Below are 21,982 nucleotides of genomic sequence, written 5' to 3' on the forward strand. Positions count from 1 at the left end.
ACTAGAAGCCTGAAAACATTGGCTTTACCTGCTTAAAGCTGAGAATGATGATCTGAATGCTTACTGCTCCAAGGAAATCGACAGGTAACTTTGAATGTCTGACTAATTTTATGCTTTGCCTTTTGAAAATATATTGGAGTCATGGAAACTTACAACACAGGAGGAGGCCCTTCATACTCGTGCGAGTTCTTTAAGAGAGTAGGCGGTCTTAGTCCCATACCCCAGGTTTTTGTCTGCAATTCTATCAGTTCCTCATCCTCAAGTACCTGTCCAATTCCGTTGTAAAATTATTTATGGAGTTGGAGCGTTCCAGATGCTGACAACATTTTGAGTGAAAAAATTTCTCCTCATCTCCCCTCTAGATTTTTTGTCAATAGTTTTAAATCTATGACCTTTAGTTATTTCTGTACTCACTTGAGGAATATTTTTTAGTTATCTCCCCTATCAAAACTTTCCATCATCTTGAACACTTCTGTTTGGTCGCCTCTTAACTTTCCCTGTTCCAAGGAGAGCAATCCTAACTTTTCCAACATCTCCTCATAACTGAAGTTCAACATCCCTAGTAACATTCTGGAAAACTTCCTCTGTACCCTTTCTAAGTCACTTATACCTTTTCTGAAGTGTGGTGTCCAGAATTGCCAACAACACTCCAACTGAGGCCCCATTGCTTTTATATTCTATGTCCCTATTTTATAAACCCAAGTAACCCATATACTTTTTTAAACACCTTATCAACCTGCCCTGACACTTTTAAGGATTGATATATATGGACAATCTACACTTTTCATAAGTGTGCCATTCATAGTATATTGTCATTCCATATTAGTCCTCTCAAAAGCACATTGCTTCACACTTTGCGTTGAACTTCATCTGCCATCATTCTGCCTATTTCATCATTCCAAGTCATCAGTCTACAACTATCCTCATTACTACTTAATATTGTAAGCTGGCCTAGATTTTAGACTTTATTTTAGTAGGATTTAATGTGCTTGATCATTTTATTTTAAAGGCTTTTTACAAACATGCATTCTGCAACAGACCAACGAGGCCAAATTGCCATTTTGTACTAACAAATTATCAGAAAAGGAGCCATGTTGATGTTGCTGGCCTTTTACGACAAGCTAATTTAATACAGTACTGTGAAGTAGTCACCGACGAGCAACAGACGATTGTATTAGAAGAAAGTACCTCAATTACCCTGCAATTGAAGGATAAGTAATTAATAATCAAATAGTTAATTAGAGTTGGATTATATTTATTTCTGTATTTCCTACTAATATTCCTATTTTAGGATTATAAGTCTGAAATTTAAAAATGCTGTAACAACAGCTATGAGAAAGGGTCCTACATTATACAGTAGTGGCCTCTATCAGAACACACTGTCCATGACTGGCCCAGTGCTGGCCTAATGAATAAGACATTTGTGCAATATTAAGATAAAGAATACTTCTTGAAATAATCCATTGTTTTATGTCTAAGGCATTGCATGCAAATGGCTAGAACCAATGAAATTAACCCTTGCGGCATTACTGATAAATTAGCAGTTAGCAACAACTTTAGATCAAAGTGGGATGATGCCAGAATTAGGTACGAAATAGGGTTTTGGGAACCATTTTGTTTATGTACACCAAGAAGAGGGAAACTGGTTTTATCAACAGGTGCTCGAGGGCAGAAGGAATTCCGGTCAGCACAGGGATCGGCAGTGAAGCATTGGGCCCAGGGACAGAGGCAAAATTGCTGTCAGCGTGGACCCCGACGAGTGCAGGTTCCTTCGGAGGCACAGGCTGTCCACACAAAGGGTTGAGGTTGTTTTCTGCTTCTTCTGGACTGGCCATCCATTTGATGGCATGAAGTCTATAGTGTTTGGTTGATAAGTATATTTTTGTTTTATTTTTATTAATTAATTTATAAGTCTTTAGTTAATTGATAAGTGTATTGTTGTTTTATTTTGCTTATGTTCATTAAACTTGGTATTATTTGCTAATTCAGTGTCTGAGTCTTTGCCTGATCGTTGTATCTCTGGCGAACTAAATCAGTTTTAGAGAAGGGTTAATTTGGGACCAATAATTAGGCTGCATGCAGCTAAATTAAATCAAGTCTAAATGTATTAAAGCATCCTTCTTTTAAACGTACATAATGTTGCCAAATTAACTACATTAACAATAATCTTAAACACAAATGTCATGTTTAACTAACCTTGAAAGCCCTGACTGATCGACATCTCCATCGCCCTTTTCTTCTGGTTCTGTTATCTCAAGGCTGAAGCTATCATTGCCCTCAAGAGCTGATGGAAGTTCACTTGTAGATCCAGAAAGTTCATCTTCCTCAGTCATGAATTCAATGTCCTAAAAATAAAATTTGTAAAGTCTAAGAATTAGGAATATGCAATAAAATGAATTTTCTTTAGGAATTTCAAACAAATTATTGATCATTTGAAAATGTGCACAACCTGCAAACTACAGTAAGCAATAATACATGAATAATACACTTCTATCAAAATCTTTCCACTATTTAATGGGATTTAAATTTGGCTTCAAATTCCTGAACTTCTCTTGACATCAAGAAGACACTTCTGGACTACACTGGCTAAACTGTAAGCCTCAACTTATGTGTCTGATCTGCTGCTCTTTTGCAATATTTAAAGTTACTTTGACCAGTTTACTGCCCTTCCCCCACCATTGCTACTATTGAGAGTCTTCAGTCTCCTGCTGAGCATGTGATTAGCCACTGGTTATGCTGGTTTTTCAGCTTCAGTCTGTTCCCAGCCAGAAAATCACTTGCCTGGGCTGAAGAACAAGCCTCTGCTGCTTCTGGATCTTATGGTGTCTTCTAATTTTTTTTTTATTCATTCATGAGATGTGGGCGTTGCTGGCTTGGCCAGCATTTATTGCCCATCCCTAGTTGCCCTTGAGAAGGTGGTGGTGAGCTCCCTTCTTGAACCACTGCAGTCCATGTGGTGTAGGTACACCCACAATGCTGTTAGGAAGGGAGTTCCAGGATTTTGACCCAGCAACAGCAGAGGAACGGCGATATATTTCCAAGTCAGGATGGTCAGTGACTTGGAGGGGAACTTCCAGGTGGTGGTGTTCCCATCTATTTGCCTGTGATCTTCTAGGTGGTAGTGGTTGTGGGTTTGGAAGGTGCTGTCTAAGGAGCCTTGGTGAATTCCTGCAGTGCATCTTGTAGATGGTACACACTGCTGCTACCGTGCGTCGGTGGTAGCGGGAGTGAATCTTTGTGGATGTGGTGCCAATCAAATGGACTGCTTTGTCCTGGACGGTGTCCAGCTTCTTCAGTGTTGTAGGAGCTGCACTCATCCAGGCAAGTGAGGAGTATTCCATCACACTCCTGACTTGTGTCTTGTAGTTGGTGGACAGGCTTTGGGGAGTCAGGAGGCGAGTTACTCGTTGCACGATTCCTAGCCTCTGACCTGCTCTTGTAGCCACAGTGTTTATATGGCTAGTCCAATTCAGTTTCTGGTCAATGGTAACCCCCAGGATGTTGCTAGTGGGGGATTCAGTGATGGTAATGCCATTGAACATCAAAGGGCGTTGGTTGGATTCTCTCTTGTTGGAGATAGTCATTGCCTGTCGCATGTGTGGGGCGAATGTTGCTTGCCAATTGTCAGCCCAAACCTGGATATTGTCCAGGTCTTGCTGCATTTGGACATGGACCGCTTCAGTATCTGAGGAGTCGTGAATGGTGCTGACCTTGTACGATCATCAGCGAACATCTTCACTTCTGACCTTATGATGGGAGGAAGGTAATTGATGAAGCAGCTGAAGATGCTTGGGTTGAGAACACTACCTTCAGGAACTCCTGCAGCGTTGTCCCTGAGCCGAGATGACTGACCTCCAACAATCACTGCTATCTTCCTTTGTGCTAGGTATGACTTCAGCCAGTGGAGAGTTTTCCCCCTGATTCTCATTGACTCCAATTTTGCTAGGGCTCCTTGATGCCACACACTGTCAAATGCGGCCTCACCTGTCAAGGGCAGTCACTCTCATCTCACCTCGGGAGTTCAGCTCTTTTGTCCATGTTTGAACCAAGGCTGTAACAAGGTCAGAAGCTGAGTGGTCCAAACTGGGCATCAGTGAGCAGGTTATTGCTAAGCAAGTGCCGCATGATAGTACTGTTGGTGACCCCTTCCATTACTTTACTGATGATGGAGAGTAGACTGATGGGGCGGTAATTGGCCAGGTTGGATTTGTCCTGCTTTTTGTGTACATGACATGCCTGGGCAATTTTCCACATAGCCAGGTAGATGCCAGTGTTATCGCTCTATTGGAACAGCTTAGCTAGGGGTGCCGCAAGTTCTGGAGCACAAGTCTTCAGTACCAATGCTGGGGCCCATATCCCCATCCTCAACGATGGAGGAGCTGAGGTTTCCTTGTCCGTGTTTTACCTGATGCCATGAGACTTCATGGGGTCCTGAGATGATGTTAAGGACTCCCAGGGCAATTCCCCCCTGACTGTATACCACTGTGCTGCCACCTCTGCTGGGCCTGTCTGCTGGTGGGACAGGACATACACGGAGATGGTGATGGGTGACATTATCTGCAAGGTATGATTCCATGAGGATGACTATGTCAGGCTGTTGCTTGACTAGTCTGTGAAGCAGCTCTCCCAATTTTGTCACTAGCCCCCAGATCTTAGTAAGGAGGACTTTGCAGGGTCGAGAGGGCTGAGATTGTCATTGTCGTTTCTGGTGCCTAGGTCAATGTCAGGTGGTCCATCCAGTTTCATTCCTTTTTTGTGACTTTGTAGTGGTGTGATGGAATACTCCCCACTTGCCTGGGTCGCCAGGGCCCAGCGTCAAAGTCCAGCTGAGTCGAAGTGAAGGAAGCCATGCCCCCTTTCTTACAGCACTAGCTGCTGTAACCAGGTAGGTTTAGTGGTCCATTGAAATTTAAAGGTCCTTGACAGATGTCCAAGGTAAGCAGATAGGATTCGGGGGTGGGGGAATCGGAGGTTGGGGAGGAGGGTAAATCGGAGGGGGTTGGAGGTTGGGCGGTGTCGGGGGAGGGTGTCGAGCCTCGGGGGACGGTGTCAAGCCTCGGGGGAGGGTGCCGAGCCTTGGGGGAGGAGGGTTTGCGCTGGGCTTTGGGGGTGGGGTCAAGCCTCGGGTTGGCTCCAGTCAGGCCAAGATGTGGGAGGAGCCCCATGGGTGGGATAGTCATGGGGGTGAGGGAAGACCCCTTGGGAAAGTCGGTAGGGGGTGGTGGTGGGGGAGGCCCGTGGGTGGAGGCAGTCAGGTAGTGCAGGGAGCCCTCTGGGAGGGCTGGGGGAGACTCATGGGGGATTGGTCTGGGTCTGCGCAATAGTTACCCAGAAGTTAGAAGTGGTTTTAATCCTTCTAACTTTCTCTGCATAACTACTAGTGTAACCCAGTTGGAACCATTCGAAGATTGTGATTTAAGTCGTATTTTTGGATGGATCCCAGTGCAGGGCAATTGCCGAGGGGAAGTTTGCACTTCTGTACAATTGCCATGCAAACCTTACATGGGAACATCTGAAGGGGATTCCCCAGCACATCTTTGGAGTACCCCCCCAATACAATGCTGGGGAGCTTGGAAGTTATGGCCCAATGCTTTCCCTCTGTTCTTTTTTCCCAATAATTTGCCCACCACCAAAACTAGGCTGACTTATTACTCAGTCTATCCTTTCCACTCTTTTTTAAACGATGATACAATGTTAACAACCGTCCTGGCGTCTGGCACACTGTCTGTAGATGGAGGGGACTGGAAAATGATGGTTAGAGCCTCCATTATTTCCTTCCTTGTTTCTCTTAAAACCCTAGGATACATTTTATACAGGCATTGTGCATCTGCTTTCAAAAATGCTCAACCCCTTAATAACTCCTGTGGCCAGAATCTTTAGCTCAGCGTGCGGGCGCGCGCCCGACACGTCCGAGTGTGAATCACTCTTGCGATATCTCTGTAGACTGGCGCGCAATGAAGACGGAGGCGCGCCTGCCATTAATCAAGTGGCCAGTTAGGCCTCCTGAGACAACAATTGTCTCAGACTTTACATAGCCCATGCGATTTTCCGGCCGTCGCATGGGCTAAACGGGCAGGCCACAACTTCAAAAACCTCATCCACGGGTGGGATAAGAGGGGTTGGTGGGTTTGTAAATGTGAGCAGTTTGTAGTTTAGGATATAACTTGCTGCTGGTTGCTTGTGTGAACAGGACACCTTCATTTCACTTCACTGAGCTGCACTGACAGAAATAAGAGGCTTCTGTTCAGGACTCAGTGTTGTTTTCCAGGCCCCCGGAGGATTCATATCACTTGGGGCCTTCCAGGTATCAGACAGCCTTCCCTTACCCTGATAATGGGGATTGTGGTCTCTGCTGGAGGCAACTCCTCTGAGGAGGAAGAGGGGGCCAGAAGGGGGAGGAGGCCAGGTATCCCTATTCAGCCTCCAGCAGAGCGACCTGTGGGAGGAGAGGCGCAGGCGCAAGGGGCGCGGGGCCAACAGGAAGTCCAAAGAGGTAGGGGCTGCAGAAGACGCCACTATCCTGCTGCCAGGTTTTACAGATGGCGATGTAGCTACCTCAATATGTCTGAGGTGCAATGCTGAAGGAGGTTCCACCTCTCAAGGGAGACAGCGACCTCCCATTTGTCAGAGAATTGGCCCTGAGATCAGCTCCAACTGTATGGGTGGACACCCCATGCCAGTGGCGCTGAAGGTCATGGTGGCCCTCAACTTCTATGTCTCCGGCTCTTTCCAGGGCTCAGTAGGGGATCTGTGTGGACTCTCCCAATCAGCTGTCCACAGTTGCATCAAGTGACAGATGCTCTGTTCAGGCATGCATTGTATTTCATTCACTACCGTACGGACGAGGCCAGCCAGGCAGAGCAAGCCAAAGGCTTTGCAGCGGTTACTGGGTTCCCCCGCTTCCAGGGTGCAATCGACTGCACACGTGGTCATCAAGGCACCAGTAGGTGAGCTGGGTGTCTTCGTCAACAGGAAGGGATTTCACTCCATGAACATGCAGATAATGTGTGACAACAGGATGCAGATTCTGCAAGTCGGTGCAAGGTACCCAGGTAGCTCCCATGACGCTTACATCCTGAGACACTCCCAGATGCTGAGGCTCTTCAGTGCTCCAGCCCGACTGGATGGATGGTTCCTGGGTGACAAGGACTATACCATCAAAAAGTGGCTTATGACGCCTCTCTGCCACCCAAGAACAGAGGCCAAGCAGCGGTGCAACGGGAGCCATGCCTCCACAAGGGGGGTGGTAGAGAGAACCATAGGTCTTCCCAAGCTGCGCTTCCGATGCCTGAACTGTCCATGGGGCGCACTCCAATACGCCCCAGACCGTGTGTCACTGATAGTGGTTGTATACTGTGCTCTCCACAATCTGGCACTGGAAAGGAGGGATGCAGTGGAGCAAGAAGGTCTTGATGCAGCTGCACAGGAAACAGACGATGAGTCCAGTAGTGAGTCCGAGGACGAGCACAGTCAGGAGAACGCCAAGGGCATATACGCTGACCTGGGCAATCTCCAGGGAGGCAGGGATACCCGGGATGCTTTGATCCAATGCTCCTTCAGCTAGCCTACCAAGTAAGAGCCACCACCACATGCCAGCGCTGCAGGCTCCATACTTGATCCCGACCAGTTCCTTGGTCAACAAAACTTTATTGAAATGGCACATAGTGTAAGGAGAAACACGTCCATCATAACATCATGACTTACCCTGCACCTGCAGAACAAATGAAGCATCCAGAGGTCAGTTGCACAAAAACACATTTAATTAACTGATGCCTGGCAAACATTCTACAAATTAACATTGACCGGTGTTTTCCATCACCAATAATCACTGAATGGAAAAATGGGGGAAACAAATATCATCCGTGATTAGGCCATGTTGTGATTATGGTGCTTTAAATTTTCGCTTGCGGGTGCTATGTCTAGGTGCTCCCCCCCTCGCTGGCACCGGCATTGGAGACAGCCTGCTGACTCTGCCGTCCTGTTGGGCTTGATGGCTTTGGCGGGCGTCCTCTGGCCTGTGGAGCCTGTGCTGGCCCTGCCTGGGAGGTAGCGGCCTGGCATCTCCCCAGTTGTTGCAGCCTCATTGGATGTCACGGTCACTGGCAGAGGGGCGGAGGAGCTGCTGCCCTCATCCGGAGGGCCCCGAGAGGAGCCGGCAGAGACGACAGGCAGCTCGTGCGCCAACGTGAGGTCACTCTGGACCTCCCTGCTTACCATTGATGGACGTGTACCTAGCTGAGATACCGGGTGCCCAATCTCCCACACTGACATTGACTACCTGAGGTCATTGCCGGTGTGAGTGCTTGCAGGTCCGAGCGCATCCCCAGAAACCCCTGATTTAGTTCCTGAAGGAGCCTCTCCATAAGAGTCCCCACTCTCTCCAAGGAGGTGGCATGCGGGTCAATGCATTGCTCACACTCTGCAAGGTCTCCTCCACAACGGAGACCATGGCATGCATTCCCTCATATTTCTCAAGCCAGATCCTCCCGCACACCCTGCTGGATGTCCAGCATCTGCTGTCTCATGGACGACTCGAGGCACATCATCAGCCATTGACTGAGCATTGTCCTGGTCCCCAGCTGTCCTCTGACTGCCGGCACCCTGGACACTCTCTGCCTCTGCCTGCTCCTCAAGCAAGCGTGAAGTGTCCTCACCAATGTGCACCGAGATAGTAGCCAGCGATCTAATGCCCACAGAGGTGCTGGTATCTGCGCTGGTGCCTGCTTGAGAGCGCGGGTGTAGCGCAGGTGTGTTCTGATCAGTGTGGTCCTCAGGAGTCAGTGGTGGGCCTTCAGGCTCCTCATCCCAAAGGGCTGGTCGTGAGCCTAAAAGGAAGAACAAGGACATGTCATCAGTTGAAGTCGTCACACTGTTACTGTGCATGCCAGGCAGCCTCATGAGACAGATATGCATCAGGGTGCCCTCGTCTTTCCATTATCAATGGGGATTCCAGGTTTGAGGCTCACATCCCTATAGAGACTACAGTGGAATGGTTGCAATTACTGACATTCTCACCTCAGTGCACTGCACTCTTACCTCCCTGTGGCACCCCAACCTCACTGCGGCCACTTGACCCAGGCGCATGGCGCCTTTCTGGCTCCAGGGCCTCCTGCTTATAACGAGTGAGGATTAGTAGGTGTGGCAGTCCCCCGCCAGTACGCGACCTCTGCATTGTTATGGGATGTTTTCTCCTGAAAGGATAGTGGAGCATTGATTAGTCCACTCTCTACCTGCAGTGCCACTGCAGCCTGGCCAACCCCACCTAAGGAAGACCTCGCAGGGCTCAGCCAATTTGTGACTCTGGAGCCGCAAGGCACTCAGTCCAAGCAACCAGGGCTCACCTCCTTGCTCATATGCTGCCTCATTGATATTTGCCACTCACACTCTAACACCTCTGAGGTCCACGGGGGGATGGGCAGTTCTTCACTGATCTGCAAAGTGACCCATGCCATCATGGTACTCACCCTTCCTGATCGCAGGAGATCGTTAAAGCGCTTCTGGCACCGCTCACCACATCATGGCTGCTGATCCTAGATGCCACTTCCTCCCAGACCTTTTTGGTGAGGTGAGGGAGGCCGCCTCCTTCTCCAGTCCCTTGGGACAAGGTTTTCTCTCCGCACTGCCACCTCCTCCAGGAGGGCAGTGAGGCAATCATCGGAGAAACGCGGGGCCAAATGCCCCGCCGACTTGCCCTCCTGTCTGCCGTGTCTACCCGCAACGCTCTCCATCACGACCTCCGCGTCCTTCGGTGGCAGCCTTCCAAGGGCTGCCAAGGGTGCATTTGAATCGGCCGCTGGATCGCCATTGGACCCGGCGGATATTGAGCACCTGCCCCCGCCCGCCCCTTCGCGCTCATTCCGCAGCCGCGTCTTACGCCGGGTGGGCCTTTATTGGCCTGCACGTGTAAAATCGTGTGCTGCCGATTGCAGGCGGCAGTCGGCATCCTGAACGCCCCCACCCACCCCCGATGATCCCGCACGCCAAGGGCAAAATTCTGCCTTATGCTTATCCCATCCAATATTTCACAGCATTTCCCACTCCTCATTTACATGTTTCCCTTTCCTGGACCATTCGGGAAAGAGATTTGTAGTACAGTCCTGATTGTGTTTGCAGATTTTTGATATAATACAGCATGAAGTGCTGTATTAATACAGCAATTAATGATAATAAGGGCTCAGGCATTACCACCAACTGTGTTGATGACAGCAGTCTGATTTCCTATTGGGTGGATGAGCATCCTAATAAAAAGTGTTCTTCAATTTTAACAACACGGTAGCAGAAAGCAGTACAGAACCCCAATAATCCAATATAATATTTGGAAAATGTCTCAAAACAGCAAATACCTGCTATTTATGTAGAATGAATGAAAAAGTAATGGAAATTAAATCTAAAATACACAGAAATAAATACAATTTTTAATATGGTTGTAGTTTAATTGCCAATTGTGCAAGTTAAAAGTAACTTAGAATAAGAACAATGCTTAAAATTGTCTTAAACTCCATTTTTTCTTTAAAGAATTATTTTTACTCCATATCCTAATTAAGCACTTAGAAATTAGAGTTTATTTCTCACCAACCTTCATGTCGCAAATAGTAAACATTTCCTCATTGGATTGCTGATTGTAACCACTTGTGTGTGAAATGTCATGGTGAATTTTTGAAGAGCCGGAGTGTAATATTTCGGCTGGATACCAGCAAGTACGGTCTTAGAGCAATACAGTATTCTCCCAGACACCAAAGAATTATATTAAGCATGCAAATATCCACCACTTTGATATGAACATATGGTTAACAGAATAAAGAATAGCCTCAACCCACTCAGAACTCTTTTCATGATCATAGTAGCTTTGCAAAATCAAGCTTTGTTGTGAAATAAATTAGTATAAATTAGCAAACAGTTTTCAATAATTATATTCTTAAAGTGCAAACTCCTTAATGATTCATTTCCATTGCCAGGAAAATTGAGCAAAAGGTTATAAAACATGCATATACACACATTAACAAGCCACCATCATCAAAGACTACACATACCACTTACTCCCAAAATTATTATAAACACAGAATAAATTTGGAAATACTTATTTATCATGAACACTCATTGGTATGCCACCAAAGCTCCTTCACCTTTGACCTCCCAGGCACCTGCTGGTTTGTTTCATCAGCCAGAGAGACCTCCAAGCTAGGGGTCCTTGTGTTTATTGAAAGTGGATCTGCGGAGGCTGTGTCACCCGAGGTTGATAGTGAATCTATGTGACTTGTATCTTCAGTAGGTACAAAATTCATTATCTACAGAACACAAGTTTAACAAGAGTATCAGTGTCACCATTATGATTTAAATGAATGATACGATGTCAGTCAGAACTTAAACGTTATATATAATTATAACCCAGGTGCAAATAAAGCTTAATAAAGCAATGTAGCATATTGTACAGTATAATTTGAAGACTTTTGAGTATACAAATGGAAGATGTCAAACAAGAAACTTAATTTTTGATATTAAAAAGTCAGTAAACATTTGATTAAATTTTTATATGTATAACTTGGATGAAGGGACCAAAAGTATGGTTACTAAATTTGATGATGACACAAAGATTGGTAGGAAAGTAAGTTGTGAAGAGGACATAAGGAAGCTACAAAAGGAAATAGATAGGTTAAGTGAGTGGGCAAAGATCTGGCAAATGGGGCAGAATTTTGAGTTTGGTGGGCGGGCCTGGGAGCAGCCGGGAAAGGTGCCGTCACCCTCAATTTCATGCTGGCGGGCCAATTAAGGCCTGCCGAGCATGAACGGCGGCTCCCCAATGGTTGGGAAGGGGCAGGCAGGGGAGGGGGCCTGTCAGCTGCTGGGTCCAATGGCGACCCAGCGGCCGGTTTAAAACCGGCACAGTCAGGCCCTGGAAGGCTGTCAGTGACAAAGGCATCTTCGGTGTTGTCAACAGATTATAAATTATGGATTCAAATGCGTCTGCAGACGCCAGGCAGGAGGGCAGCTCGGGTGGGCACTCGGTTTTCTGATGAGTGCCTTGTGGGCCCTCCTGGTGGCTGCCAGGAGGGACATCCTTGTCCCCAGGGATGGAAGGAGGAGGCCACCGCACCTTACAAAAAGGGTTGGGAGGAGGTGGCAACGCTGGTCAGCAGCCATGATGTTGTGCGGCGCAGCTGGGTCCGGTGCTGCAAGAGGTTTAAAGACTTGCTGCGCTCAGGAAGGGTGAGTACCATGTTGGCATGGAGCAGTGTTTTGAATTGTTAAGGGCTGGCCACACACCATGGAGTTCAGGTGTGTCAGAGTCTGAATGCCAACTGTCAATGATGCTGGAGCTGGCCAAGGGGGTGAGCCCTGGCTGCTTGGACTGAGTCCCTTGCGATTCGAGGGCCATGACTAGGATGTGCCCTGCAAGGTGCTCCTCAGGTGGGGTTGGCAAGGCTGCAATGATGCTGCAGGTAGAGAGTGGACTAATCAATGCTCCTTTGTCCTTTCAGGAGAAGACGACCCATTATAACATTGAAAGGTCGCGGACCGGCGGAGGCCCTGCAACCTCCTCATCCTAACCAGATACGAGCAGAATGCCTTGGAGCTGGAGAGGCGCCACGCATTTCGGTCAACCAGCTGCAGAGAGGCTGGGGTGTCAGACGAAGCTAAGAGTGCAATGCACAGAGGTGAGAGTTTCGGATGGTGCAAACATTCTTGTGTAGTGTCATCATTGATGGGAGCCTCAAAACTAGATTTCCCATTGGTCATTGAAAACAAGGGCACCATGATGCAGATCTCCATGGTCTCACTAGGGTGCCTGGCATGCACAGTGACATTATGATGACTTTAATTAATGACATGTCCTTGTTCTCCCTTAGGTTTGCCACCACACAACCAATCGCAGCACTCCGAAGACCCACCCCTAATGCCAGAGGACCGCCAGGCTCCAGATGCACCTGTGTCACACCCGCTCTTTGAACCAGGCACCAGTGCAGATACCAGCTCCTCGGTGGGCATTAGATCTTCGGCTAAAATGTCGGTGCACAGTGGTGAGGGCACTTCACACTTGCTTGAGGTGCAGATGGAGGCAGAGAGTGCCCAGGGCACCAGCAGTTGGAGGACTGCTTGGAGTCCAGGACGATGCTGAGTCGAAGGCAGATGCTGAGCCTCTGGAGTCGTCCATTATGCGGCAGATACTGGATGTTCAGCAAGATGTGCGGGAGGATCTGGCGGAGATCCATGAGGGTTTGCATGCCAAGGTTTCCGTTATGGAGGAGTCTATGTGGAACATCAGCATTGCGTTGACCCTCATGGCCAAGCGCACTGCCTCCTCCATTGAGAGAGTGGCGACTCTCATGGAGAGGCAGCTCCACGAACAGAATCAGGAATTCCTGGAGTTGCGCTCGGACCTGCAAGCTCTCACACAGGCACTGACCTCAGGTGGTCAATGTCCTTGTGGGAGATGGATGAGGCACCCAATATCCCACCTAGGTGCCCATTCGTTAATGGTGAGCAAGGAGGTACAAATCGACCTCACGTTGGAGCACGAGCTGCCTGTCATCTCTGTGGGCTCCTCTCAGGGCGCTCTGGATGTCAGCAGCAGCTCCTTCGCCCCTCTGTCAGTGACTGTGGCATCTGATGAGGCTGCGATGACTGGGAAGATGCCAGCCGTGGAACTGGCCACTCCCTCCCAGGTGGGGCCAGCACAGGCTCCACTGGCCAGAGGATGACTGCCAAGGTCATCAAGGCAAACAGGACAGCAGAGTCAGCAAGCTGTCTCCAATGCTGGTGCTAGCGAGCGGGGGAGTGGGGGGGTACCAAGATGTAGCAATCGCAAATGTAAGTTTAAGGCATCATGAGCACAAGAGGGACTGGTCATAGGTGATCTTCTGTCGTGAAATGTTTTGTTTATGTTTACTGGTCTGGGGTTGAAGACCAGAGAAGGTTCTGTTAATTTGTTTTGACTGTCAATATGAGATAAATTTTCTTTTGTTGTAATGGCCGGAGTATGCTTCAGCTTTTTTATTTAATGTGGCGCAGGGTAGTACGTAATACTGGACCTTGGTGGATCGAAACTTTAATGCATAGGCTCTGAGTGGACTTTGAGGTCAAAGGAAAAGGTTATTGCAGACATCCAGGATGGAGGCGGAAGCCCTGGCATGAGGTGGTAGTGCTTATTTGGCAGCCTAGCTGAAGGGGCGTTGGATCAAGGCATCCCTGGTGTCCCTGCCTCTCTGGGGTTACAGAGGTCTGTCTCCATGCCCTCAGAGTTCTTCTCACTGTGCACCTTTTCTGACTCACCACTGGATTCATCATCTGTGGCCTGTGGAGCTGCATCAAGATCCTCTTCATCCAATGGGTCCCCCCTTGCCAATGCCAGATTGTGGAGAGTGCAGCATGCGGCCACTATCAGTGACACCCACTCTGGGCTGTATTGTAATGCTCCCCCTGAATGGTCCAGGCAATGGAAGCGAATCTTCAGAAGACCTATGGTTCTCTTTATCACCACCCTTGTGGAGACATGGCTCCTGTTATACCGCTGCACTGCCTCTGTTCTTGGGTGGCGGAGAGGCGTCATAAGCCACCTTTTCAAGGGATAGCCCTTGTCACACAGCAGCCATCCATCCATTCGGGCTGGAGAACTGAAGAGCCTCAGCATCTGGGAGTGTCTCAGGATCACAGGAGCTGCCAGCGTAGCTTGCACAGACTTGCAGAATATGCATTCTATGGTCACGCACTATTTACATGTTCATGGAGTGGAATCCCTTCCTGTTGATGAAGTCACCCGGCTGACCTGTTGGCGCCTTGATGGCCACATGTGTGCAGTCTATTGCACCCTGGGTGCGGGGGGAACCCAGAAATCGCTGCAAAGCCTCTGGATCGCTCAGCCTGGCTAGCCTCGTCTGTACAGAAACGAATGAAAGTCAATGCCCGCCTGAACAGAGCTTCTGTCACCAGCTTGATGGAACAATGGACAGCTGATTGGGAGACTCCACACAGATTCCCCGCTGACCCCTGGAAAGAGCCAGATGGATACAAGTTAAGGGTCACTGTGACCTTCAGAACCTCTGGCATGCGGTGTCCACCCACACAGATAGAGGTAATCTCAGGTCCAATCATCTGACAAATGTCTCCCTTGAGGCAGAGCCTCCTTTGGCATTACTCCAGATGTGGTCTAATCAGTGCTTTGTATAACTGTAGAAATATTTCTTCCCCTTCATACTCTGGCCATCTAGATATGAAGCTAACATTCTATTAGTCTTTTGATTACTTTTTTTTGTACCTGACCACTACATTTTAGTGATCTGTTTAAATGGACCCCTAAATCTATTTGGTATCTTTACTATTACTAACGTTTCACCATTTTAAAAATACTTGGATCTATCCTTTTGAGGTCCAAAATGGATGACCTCATACTTACCTGCATTGAAATCCATTTGCCACAGTTTTGCCCACTCATTTAATCAATCAATGCATCTTTGTAATTGTATGCTGTCATCTACATTGCTTACCATGTCACTAATCTTTGTGTCATTGGCAAACTTGGATATATTGCTCTCTGTACTGTGTTATCTAAGTCATTAATAAATATAGTAAATAGTTAGGCTCCAGACAAGTCCTTGTCGGATATCAGAAGTCATGTCCTTCTAATTTGAGTACATATCTATAAATCTGGTGAATAATTTGCCTTCAATTCCATGCATTTTAATTTTAGCTAACAGTTTTTGATCTGTCCAAATGTAGATAAAATTTTAAGATTGCCTAACAGCTGCTTTATTGGGTGCTAATGGGATTTAGACCATGCTGTAGTTGGATTGGATGCAGAAACAACTATTATTGAGGTACTTTCTTAACTTGACCAAGACCTGACACTATACAGAGGCAAGTAAACGAGGCTCATCCGCTTACCCATTTGTCCTACCAGGAGTCATAAAACCATTTCATTTATGTTAAGCAGAACACGGTAAAGCGTATCAAAATGACTGACATTTTTAACTCCAGGTCTCCAGTGTGTGTAAACTCAATCTATAGTTTTCTGATACTTTTTCATATACATTAAGGAGTTTGGAAGAGTAAATTTTGACGTTTAAAAATGTACTTTAAAGAAGGGGTTATTGCTGCCTCTTGGCAATATGTTGTAGTATTTATATGAAACAAACTATTAATTTGAGCATAATTTTGTAAAATTACCCTTATTAATACTACTAAAGTAGGTGATGAGTTCATAACAGCCAAAAATAGCAGTTTCATAATGTATAAACAGAAATGTTACAAGCATTGCGATATTAGAAAACAAATATGGCTCAGCAGAATACGGTACTAGGATGTCATAAGGTTATTACTCATGTTATGTTGAGGTCCTTTCTTCAGGATTATGTAAGATCCTCGTTTATGAGCGTTTTAGGTGTGAGGATTTTTTACAATCTTTTGTACAAAGCAATTAACCATCATGAACTGATCAGTGTGGATGTGATGCAATGGGACTGTATAAATTCTCCATCCCAGTTCCTCATGGAATACTTTATTTATGGATACAATAAATCAATTATAAGGCATTTAATTTTTAAACTAAGCTACAAAGACAAATATTCTATTTGCCTGTTTGCTTACTTTCTTGGCAGGTGTCTATATGTGATACGTGAAGACATAGGAAGGGAACAGGAGAAAATAACTTCAAAAGGAAAAATTTCAAACCGCAATATAAATTTACTTTAAAATCCACTTTAACTGGTTTAAAGACATTTTATGTGATTTAGATTTTGATGGAAGATGCTAACAAACAATAACCTATGTTGTGCAATTTATGTTTTAGTTCTTTTCAAAATTTGCAGGATAAAATATAAAGCATTGACATACTAGTTGCGATCGTGTCAGAATTTGACTTGCTGTAAGTGCCTCCTCTTCAGAGGACTCATCTGAATCCTCATGATTAATTTTACTTAGACTGGGTGTACTTCCTGAAAGCTGGCTCTCCTCCAGAAGCTGCATATCCCCCTTGTCTAGACTGTCAAGGGAACGTCTTCGTACTCCCCAATTGAAGGTATCCATACTCTCACCCTGAAAGAAAAGGAAGGTGTAAAATTACTCACAAAAAGTGCAAGTAGTCAGCAGATCATAATGTACTATGTTTAATCAATAAATGTTTGCATGAAACATAAGAAACTTTAAAATGTGAGCCTGTAAAACTGTAATTCAGAAGTGCGAATCCAGATACTGGTAAACCTTTGCTAGTACTTTAAAAATATTCACTTCCATAGACAATAACTAGTACTAACTTACTTTACTAGCTGCTGGTAGTCATTTTTGGGCAGCCAGATTACCCTTTTCACCAATAATTGCAACAGGGATCTATTGCTAGGACTTAAGGAGGTGTTCAGGCAGGTGGAAGTACTGCTGATCTACAAATTGATATTGAGGTTAATATTCTCTGGACATTCTGGGGGGATTTTTGACATTGTGTAAATTGGGTGTCTGGCGGTTAGGGTGTCCACTTTGCCTGTCTAATAACATTGGTGCAAAGCCTGAAACATCTGCCATGATTGTGAATAGCCAAAGTGAAGTGCTACTTGATATGATCCACCAGTTGTTGGGATGTACAGCCTACGTACTGGGCATTGCACCAGCAATAGGCAGAGTACTCACCGTACTCAACCAGCCCATGCTTGCAAAACTCAGAATATAATGTATAACGTTAGAAGTGATTCTGCGATTGGACAGCATTTGCTGAACAATCTTGAGTGTGCTGAGAATTACACTAACATCTGCCATCTTCAACATTCACTCCCCCAACTACTGATGCACTGTGGCAGCAGTGTGTACTATGTACAAGATGCACACATTAACTCACCAAAGCTCCTTCGATAGTTCCTTCCAAACTTGCTACTTCTACCACCTAGAAGGACACAGGCAGCAGATGCATGGGAACATTAACACCTGCAACTTCCCCTTCAAGCCACTCACCATTTTGACTTTGAACTATGCCACCGTTCTTTCACTGTCGCTGGGTCAAAATCTTGGGACTCCCTTTCTAGCAGCACTGTGGGTATACCCACACCTCATGAACTGCAGTGGTTCAAAAAGGTGGACAACCACCACCTTCTCAAGGGCAAAGGAAGATGATTGTGGTTGCTGGAGGTCAGTCATCTCAGCTCCAGGACATCACTGCAGGAGTTCCTCAGGGTAGTGTCCTTGGCCCAACCATCTTCAGTTGCTTCATCAATGACCTTCCTTCCATCATAAGGTTAGAAGTGGGGATGTTCGCTGATGATTGCATAATGTTCAGCACCATTTACGATTCCTCAGATACTGAAGCACTCCACGTCCAAATACAGTAAGACCTGGACAATATTCAGGCTTGGGCTGACAAGTGGCAAGTAACATTTGCACCACACAAATGTCAACCATCGCCCTTTGATGTTCAATGGCGTTACCATCACTGAATCCCCCACTATCAACATCCTGGGGGTTACCATTGACAAGAAACTGAACTGGACTAGCCATATAAATACTGTGGCTATAAGAGCAGGTCAGGGGCTAGGAATTGTGCGACGAGTAACCCACCTCCTGACTCCTCAAAGCCTGTCCACCATCTACAAGGCCAAAGTCAGGAGTGTGGTGGAATACTCCAAATTGCCTGGATGAGTGTAGCTCCCACAACACTGAAGAAGCCCGACACCATCCAGGACAAAGCAGCCCGCTTGATTGACGCCACATCCACAAATATTCGCTCCCTCCACCACCAAGGCATAGTAGCCACAATGTGTACCATCTACAAGATGCACTGCAGGAATTCACCAAGGCTTCTTCAACAGCATCTTCCAAACCCACGACCACTACTATTTAGAAGGACAAGGGCAGCAGATAGATGGGAACACCACCACCTGGAAGTTCCCCTCCAAGCCACTCACCATCCTGACTTAGAAATATATCGTCATTCCTTCACTGTCGCTGGGTCAAAATCCTGCAGCTCCCTCCTTAACAGCACTGTGGGTGTACCTACACCACATGGACTGCAGTGGTTCAAGGAGGCAGCTCACCACCACCTTCTCAAGGACAATTAGGGATGGGCAATAAAAATGCTGGCTCAGCCAGCAAAGCCCACATCCCATGAATGAATAAAAAAAAATTGGGGATGGGTAATAAAAGCATAGCCAGCTCACATCCTGTGAATGAATAAATATAATAAAGGGAAGTCGGAACCATTTCCCGGTGCTGAAATTGACCCAGAGGGGAAGAAACAGAAATGAGTCCCGAGTTTCATGGGGGTGGGGCATTCTTAATTAACGTGGGTTTGGCAGCCAATTAGCAGTTACAGGGGTATGCCAACGCAAGTGCGGACTTGATTTAAACTCACCATGGCATCGATTTCTGTGGTTGCCATTTGAGTGCTGAAAGTGAAGAGTCCTCGGCTGCACTTTTCACCCACACAGACCAAATAAGCTTGGGTAGAAATTGCAGCCACTATCAATGGCAGAAGTGTCATAAGAAGAATCTGAATCCAGAATAGGAAAAGGCTCAATGACCTCTTACCCCAACTCTCAAAACAGGTCTCTGGTAATTCACCATCCAGCAAACACATCAGCTGAACGCAGACTACTCCTGAACATGGGAGAGGTGTATCCAGGAGACTTACTGACCACTTAGAATGGCTCAGAGCCAAAGTGATGATGTGGACCTGCCACCACTGAAACATGCAGCTTCTGATGAGTAGGGGCAGATGCCACTAGCCATAGAGGCAACAGTGCCTTTTAATGCTCTCTTTTGTCCTTGCAGGAGAAACAGGCACAAAATGCCCAGCAAAGGGCCTGAACTGACAGAGCGATACCATACTTTCAAATCATCATGGCAATAGATGATCGAGCGATGTAAATAGCCAGGATCATGGACCAGGAGGATGTTGGCCGTGGCGAAATGGGCATTCCTGGTAGAGATGGTGATTACAGGGGGCTGTGCACTCATTAAGAGGGTGCCTTGCACTCCATCCTGTCTAACAGTTTGCTGAACACTGAGTTGTACAGAGAAGCCTCAGCACACCAAGGCTAGTTCTCATGATCTCTTCTTGTGTCTTCCACAGGTGCTGAGATCCAACCCATAAGACCTTCTCCCTCCCCATTCAAGGCCCAAAATGACCAATAAGGAACAGAAGACACACCGTCATACCTAACAAGCACATTGTCCACCAGCGCAGATACTTTCACCTCAGTAGTTTCTCATGCACGTTTAGAAAGGATGGCACTGGGTGAGGAGCACAGCACTAGGAAGAGGTACTAGACAGCAGAGAGTGGTGCAGTTCATCCAGCTCATCTGCGCCATAATGGCTCAGGCCTATGAGAGAATAAACTCCTCCACTGAGAGAGTTGCTAACCTCATAGAGAGTTATTTGTGGCAGCACTTGGAATGCATGAACTTCACACTGATGTCTACAGGCTGCAGTATGTTCTCTAGGCTGGTCAGTGGTGCTGGTGGCACAGGAGTGTTTGAAGGGGATGCCAGTTGTGCCCCAGCTGGTGTTCCCCTCCTGTCATCCTTGATCACCAGCCAAGAGCTGAGAAAGTCACTGAGGAAGATGAAGGTACTACCACTCGCAGGGCGCCTTCATCAACCTCAGCCTCCTTGGCTCCTCTGTGCATTTGGACCAAGTGATGGAGGCTGCCCCAGCAATGATGCAGGTGCAGCACCCTCTGGAAATGCTCCCACAACAGCTCCAAGCCGAGAGTTAGCAGGCTGCCTCCGAGGTGATAGAGGGAGCCCCGTGTTGAAGTGGCAGAGCACAGAGCACTGAGTGGGTCACTGGGGTGTCTTCCTGCTGTGACTGTGCACTGTTTTCTTTCCTGAGCAGGATGTAAATAATGACAAGAAGCAAGGAGCAGAACTCCTTTTATTGATGGTGGGACAAGGAAAGAGGTACAAAGTGGTGAAGGATATCAAGGGTTCTTCAATGGTGACTGCAAAGCCACTGGGCAGATATGCTTCTGTCATTGGTTGTAAAATTTTAGATGTTACAGGGTAGGTCTTCAATTGATGTGTTAGCACAGGTTTCTCAGAATGAATTCCACACCATGCCCTTCAACCCGGGTCAGAGGAGCTCTGTTGAAATGTTACTGAACCTATTGATTCCTGACATTCATGGCATCCTGACGAGACCTTTGCGCCCCATGCCATGCCCAGCCACCTCCCTGTGCAACTTGAATGCCTTGGTGTTCTGCATCTTCACCCCAAAACTCCTCTTCCATCTCCTGCTCCTCCTCTTCCTCTGCGATACCCTGAAAGTAGACAACTCATCATTTTTAAGGTCCACGCCTCTCTGGAGGGCCACGTTATGGAGAGTGCAGAAGACGACCAGAATGAGCAAAATCCTTGCAGGTGTGTATTGGAGGACACCATCTGACCAGTGCATCTTGAGAAGCTCAACTGCCTGCTTAATGGTTGTCCTGATGAGCAGGTGGCAGTAGTTGTAGCACTTCTGTGCCTCTGTTTGCGTAGCCATCTCTTCAAAGGAACTCCCTTGTCCCCAAGGGTTCATTCATGGATTTTGGGGCTGAAGACCTGCAGCAGCCTGGATTGGTGATGGATGAAGGAGTCATGACAGCTGCCAGGAAAGTGAACACACAAATGGAGGAAGCTTCTTGTTGTGGTCGTAGACCAGCTAAACGCTGAGGATGTTGAACACCCTTCTTATTGATAAATCTAAGTAGGTGGTCACTGGGTGCTTAATGACCACATAGATGCATGTGACTAAAGAATAATAATTTTCATAATATTTTTCAGGTTTATTGGGAAGTAGGTTTATGGAGGTAAGTATAGTTGGATCTATCTGTGGGATTTAATTACGTTTGGAGTGCAAGCTTGAAATCATCAAAAGAAGCTAGGTGCTTGACGTGCTAATGAGTAAACATGGATGCTGCCTTAGCATGTAAGGTGTGAAGGGGTCATTGGATTTCAAAGGGATCTTAGTCTGTTTACAACTAGCCAGATAAGCAAGGCTAAGGAGTGTGTTTATTTTTCCCAAAGGTTA

The 21,982-nt window shown here is 46.8% G+C and overlaps 1 protein-coding gene across 6 annotated transcripts in view; it reads right to left on the reverse strand.

Moving 5' to 3' along the window:
- The window catches only part of LOC144682720 (protein furry homolog), a 520,809-nt gene that overhangs the window by 42,921 nt on the left and 455,906 nt on the right, over nt 1-21,982 (reverse strand). For 5 of the 6 annotated variants that reach the window (XM_078545350.1, XM_078545351.1, XM_078545349.1 and 2 more), the window contains exons 52-54: nt 16,825-17,025; nt 11,124-11,285; nt 2,197-2,345 (exon numbers count right to left, since the gene is read on the reverse strand). In XM_078545350.1, coding sequence (XP_078401476.1) covers nt 2,197-2,345; nt 11,124-11,285; nt 16,825-17,025 — 512 coding nt within the window. Of the gene's footprint in view, nt 1-2,196; nt 2,346-10,576; nt 11,286-16,824; nt 17,026-21,982 lie in introns of those variants that run through there. The other variant, XR_013577095.1, reaches the window with a different exon arrangement.

Source organism: Cetorhinus maximus, chromosome 7, assembly GCF_964194155.1.
Source record: "Cetorhinus maximus chromosome 7, sCetMax3.hap1.1, whole genome shotgun sequence".
NCBI classification, from domain to species: domain Eukaryota; kingdom Metazoa; phylum Chordata; class Chondrichthyes; order Lamniformes; family Cetorhinidae; genus Cetorhinus; species Cetorhinus maximus.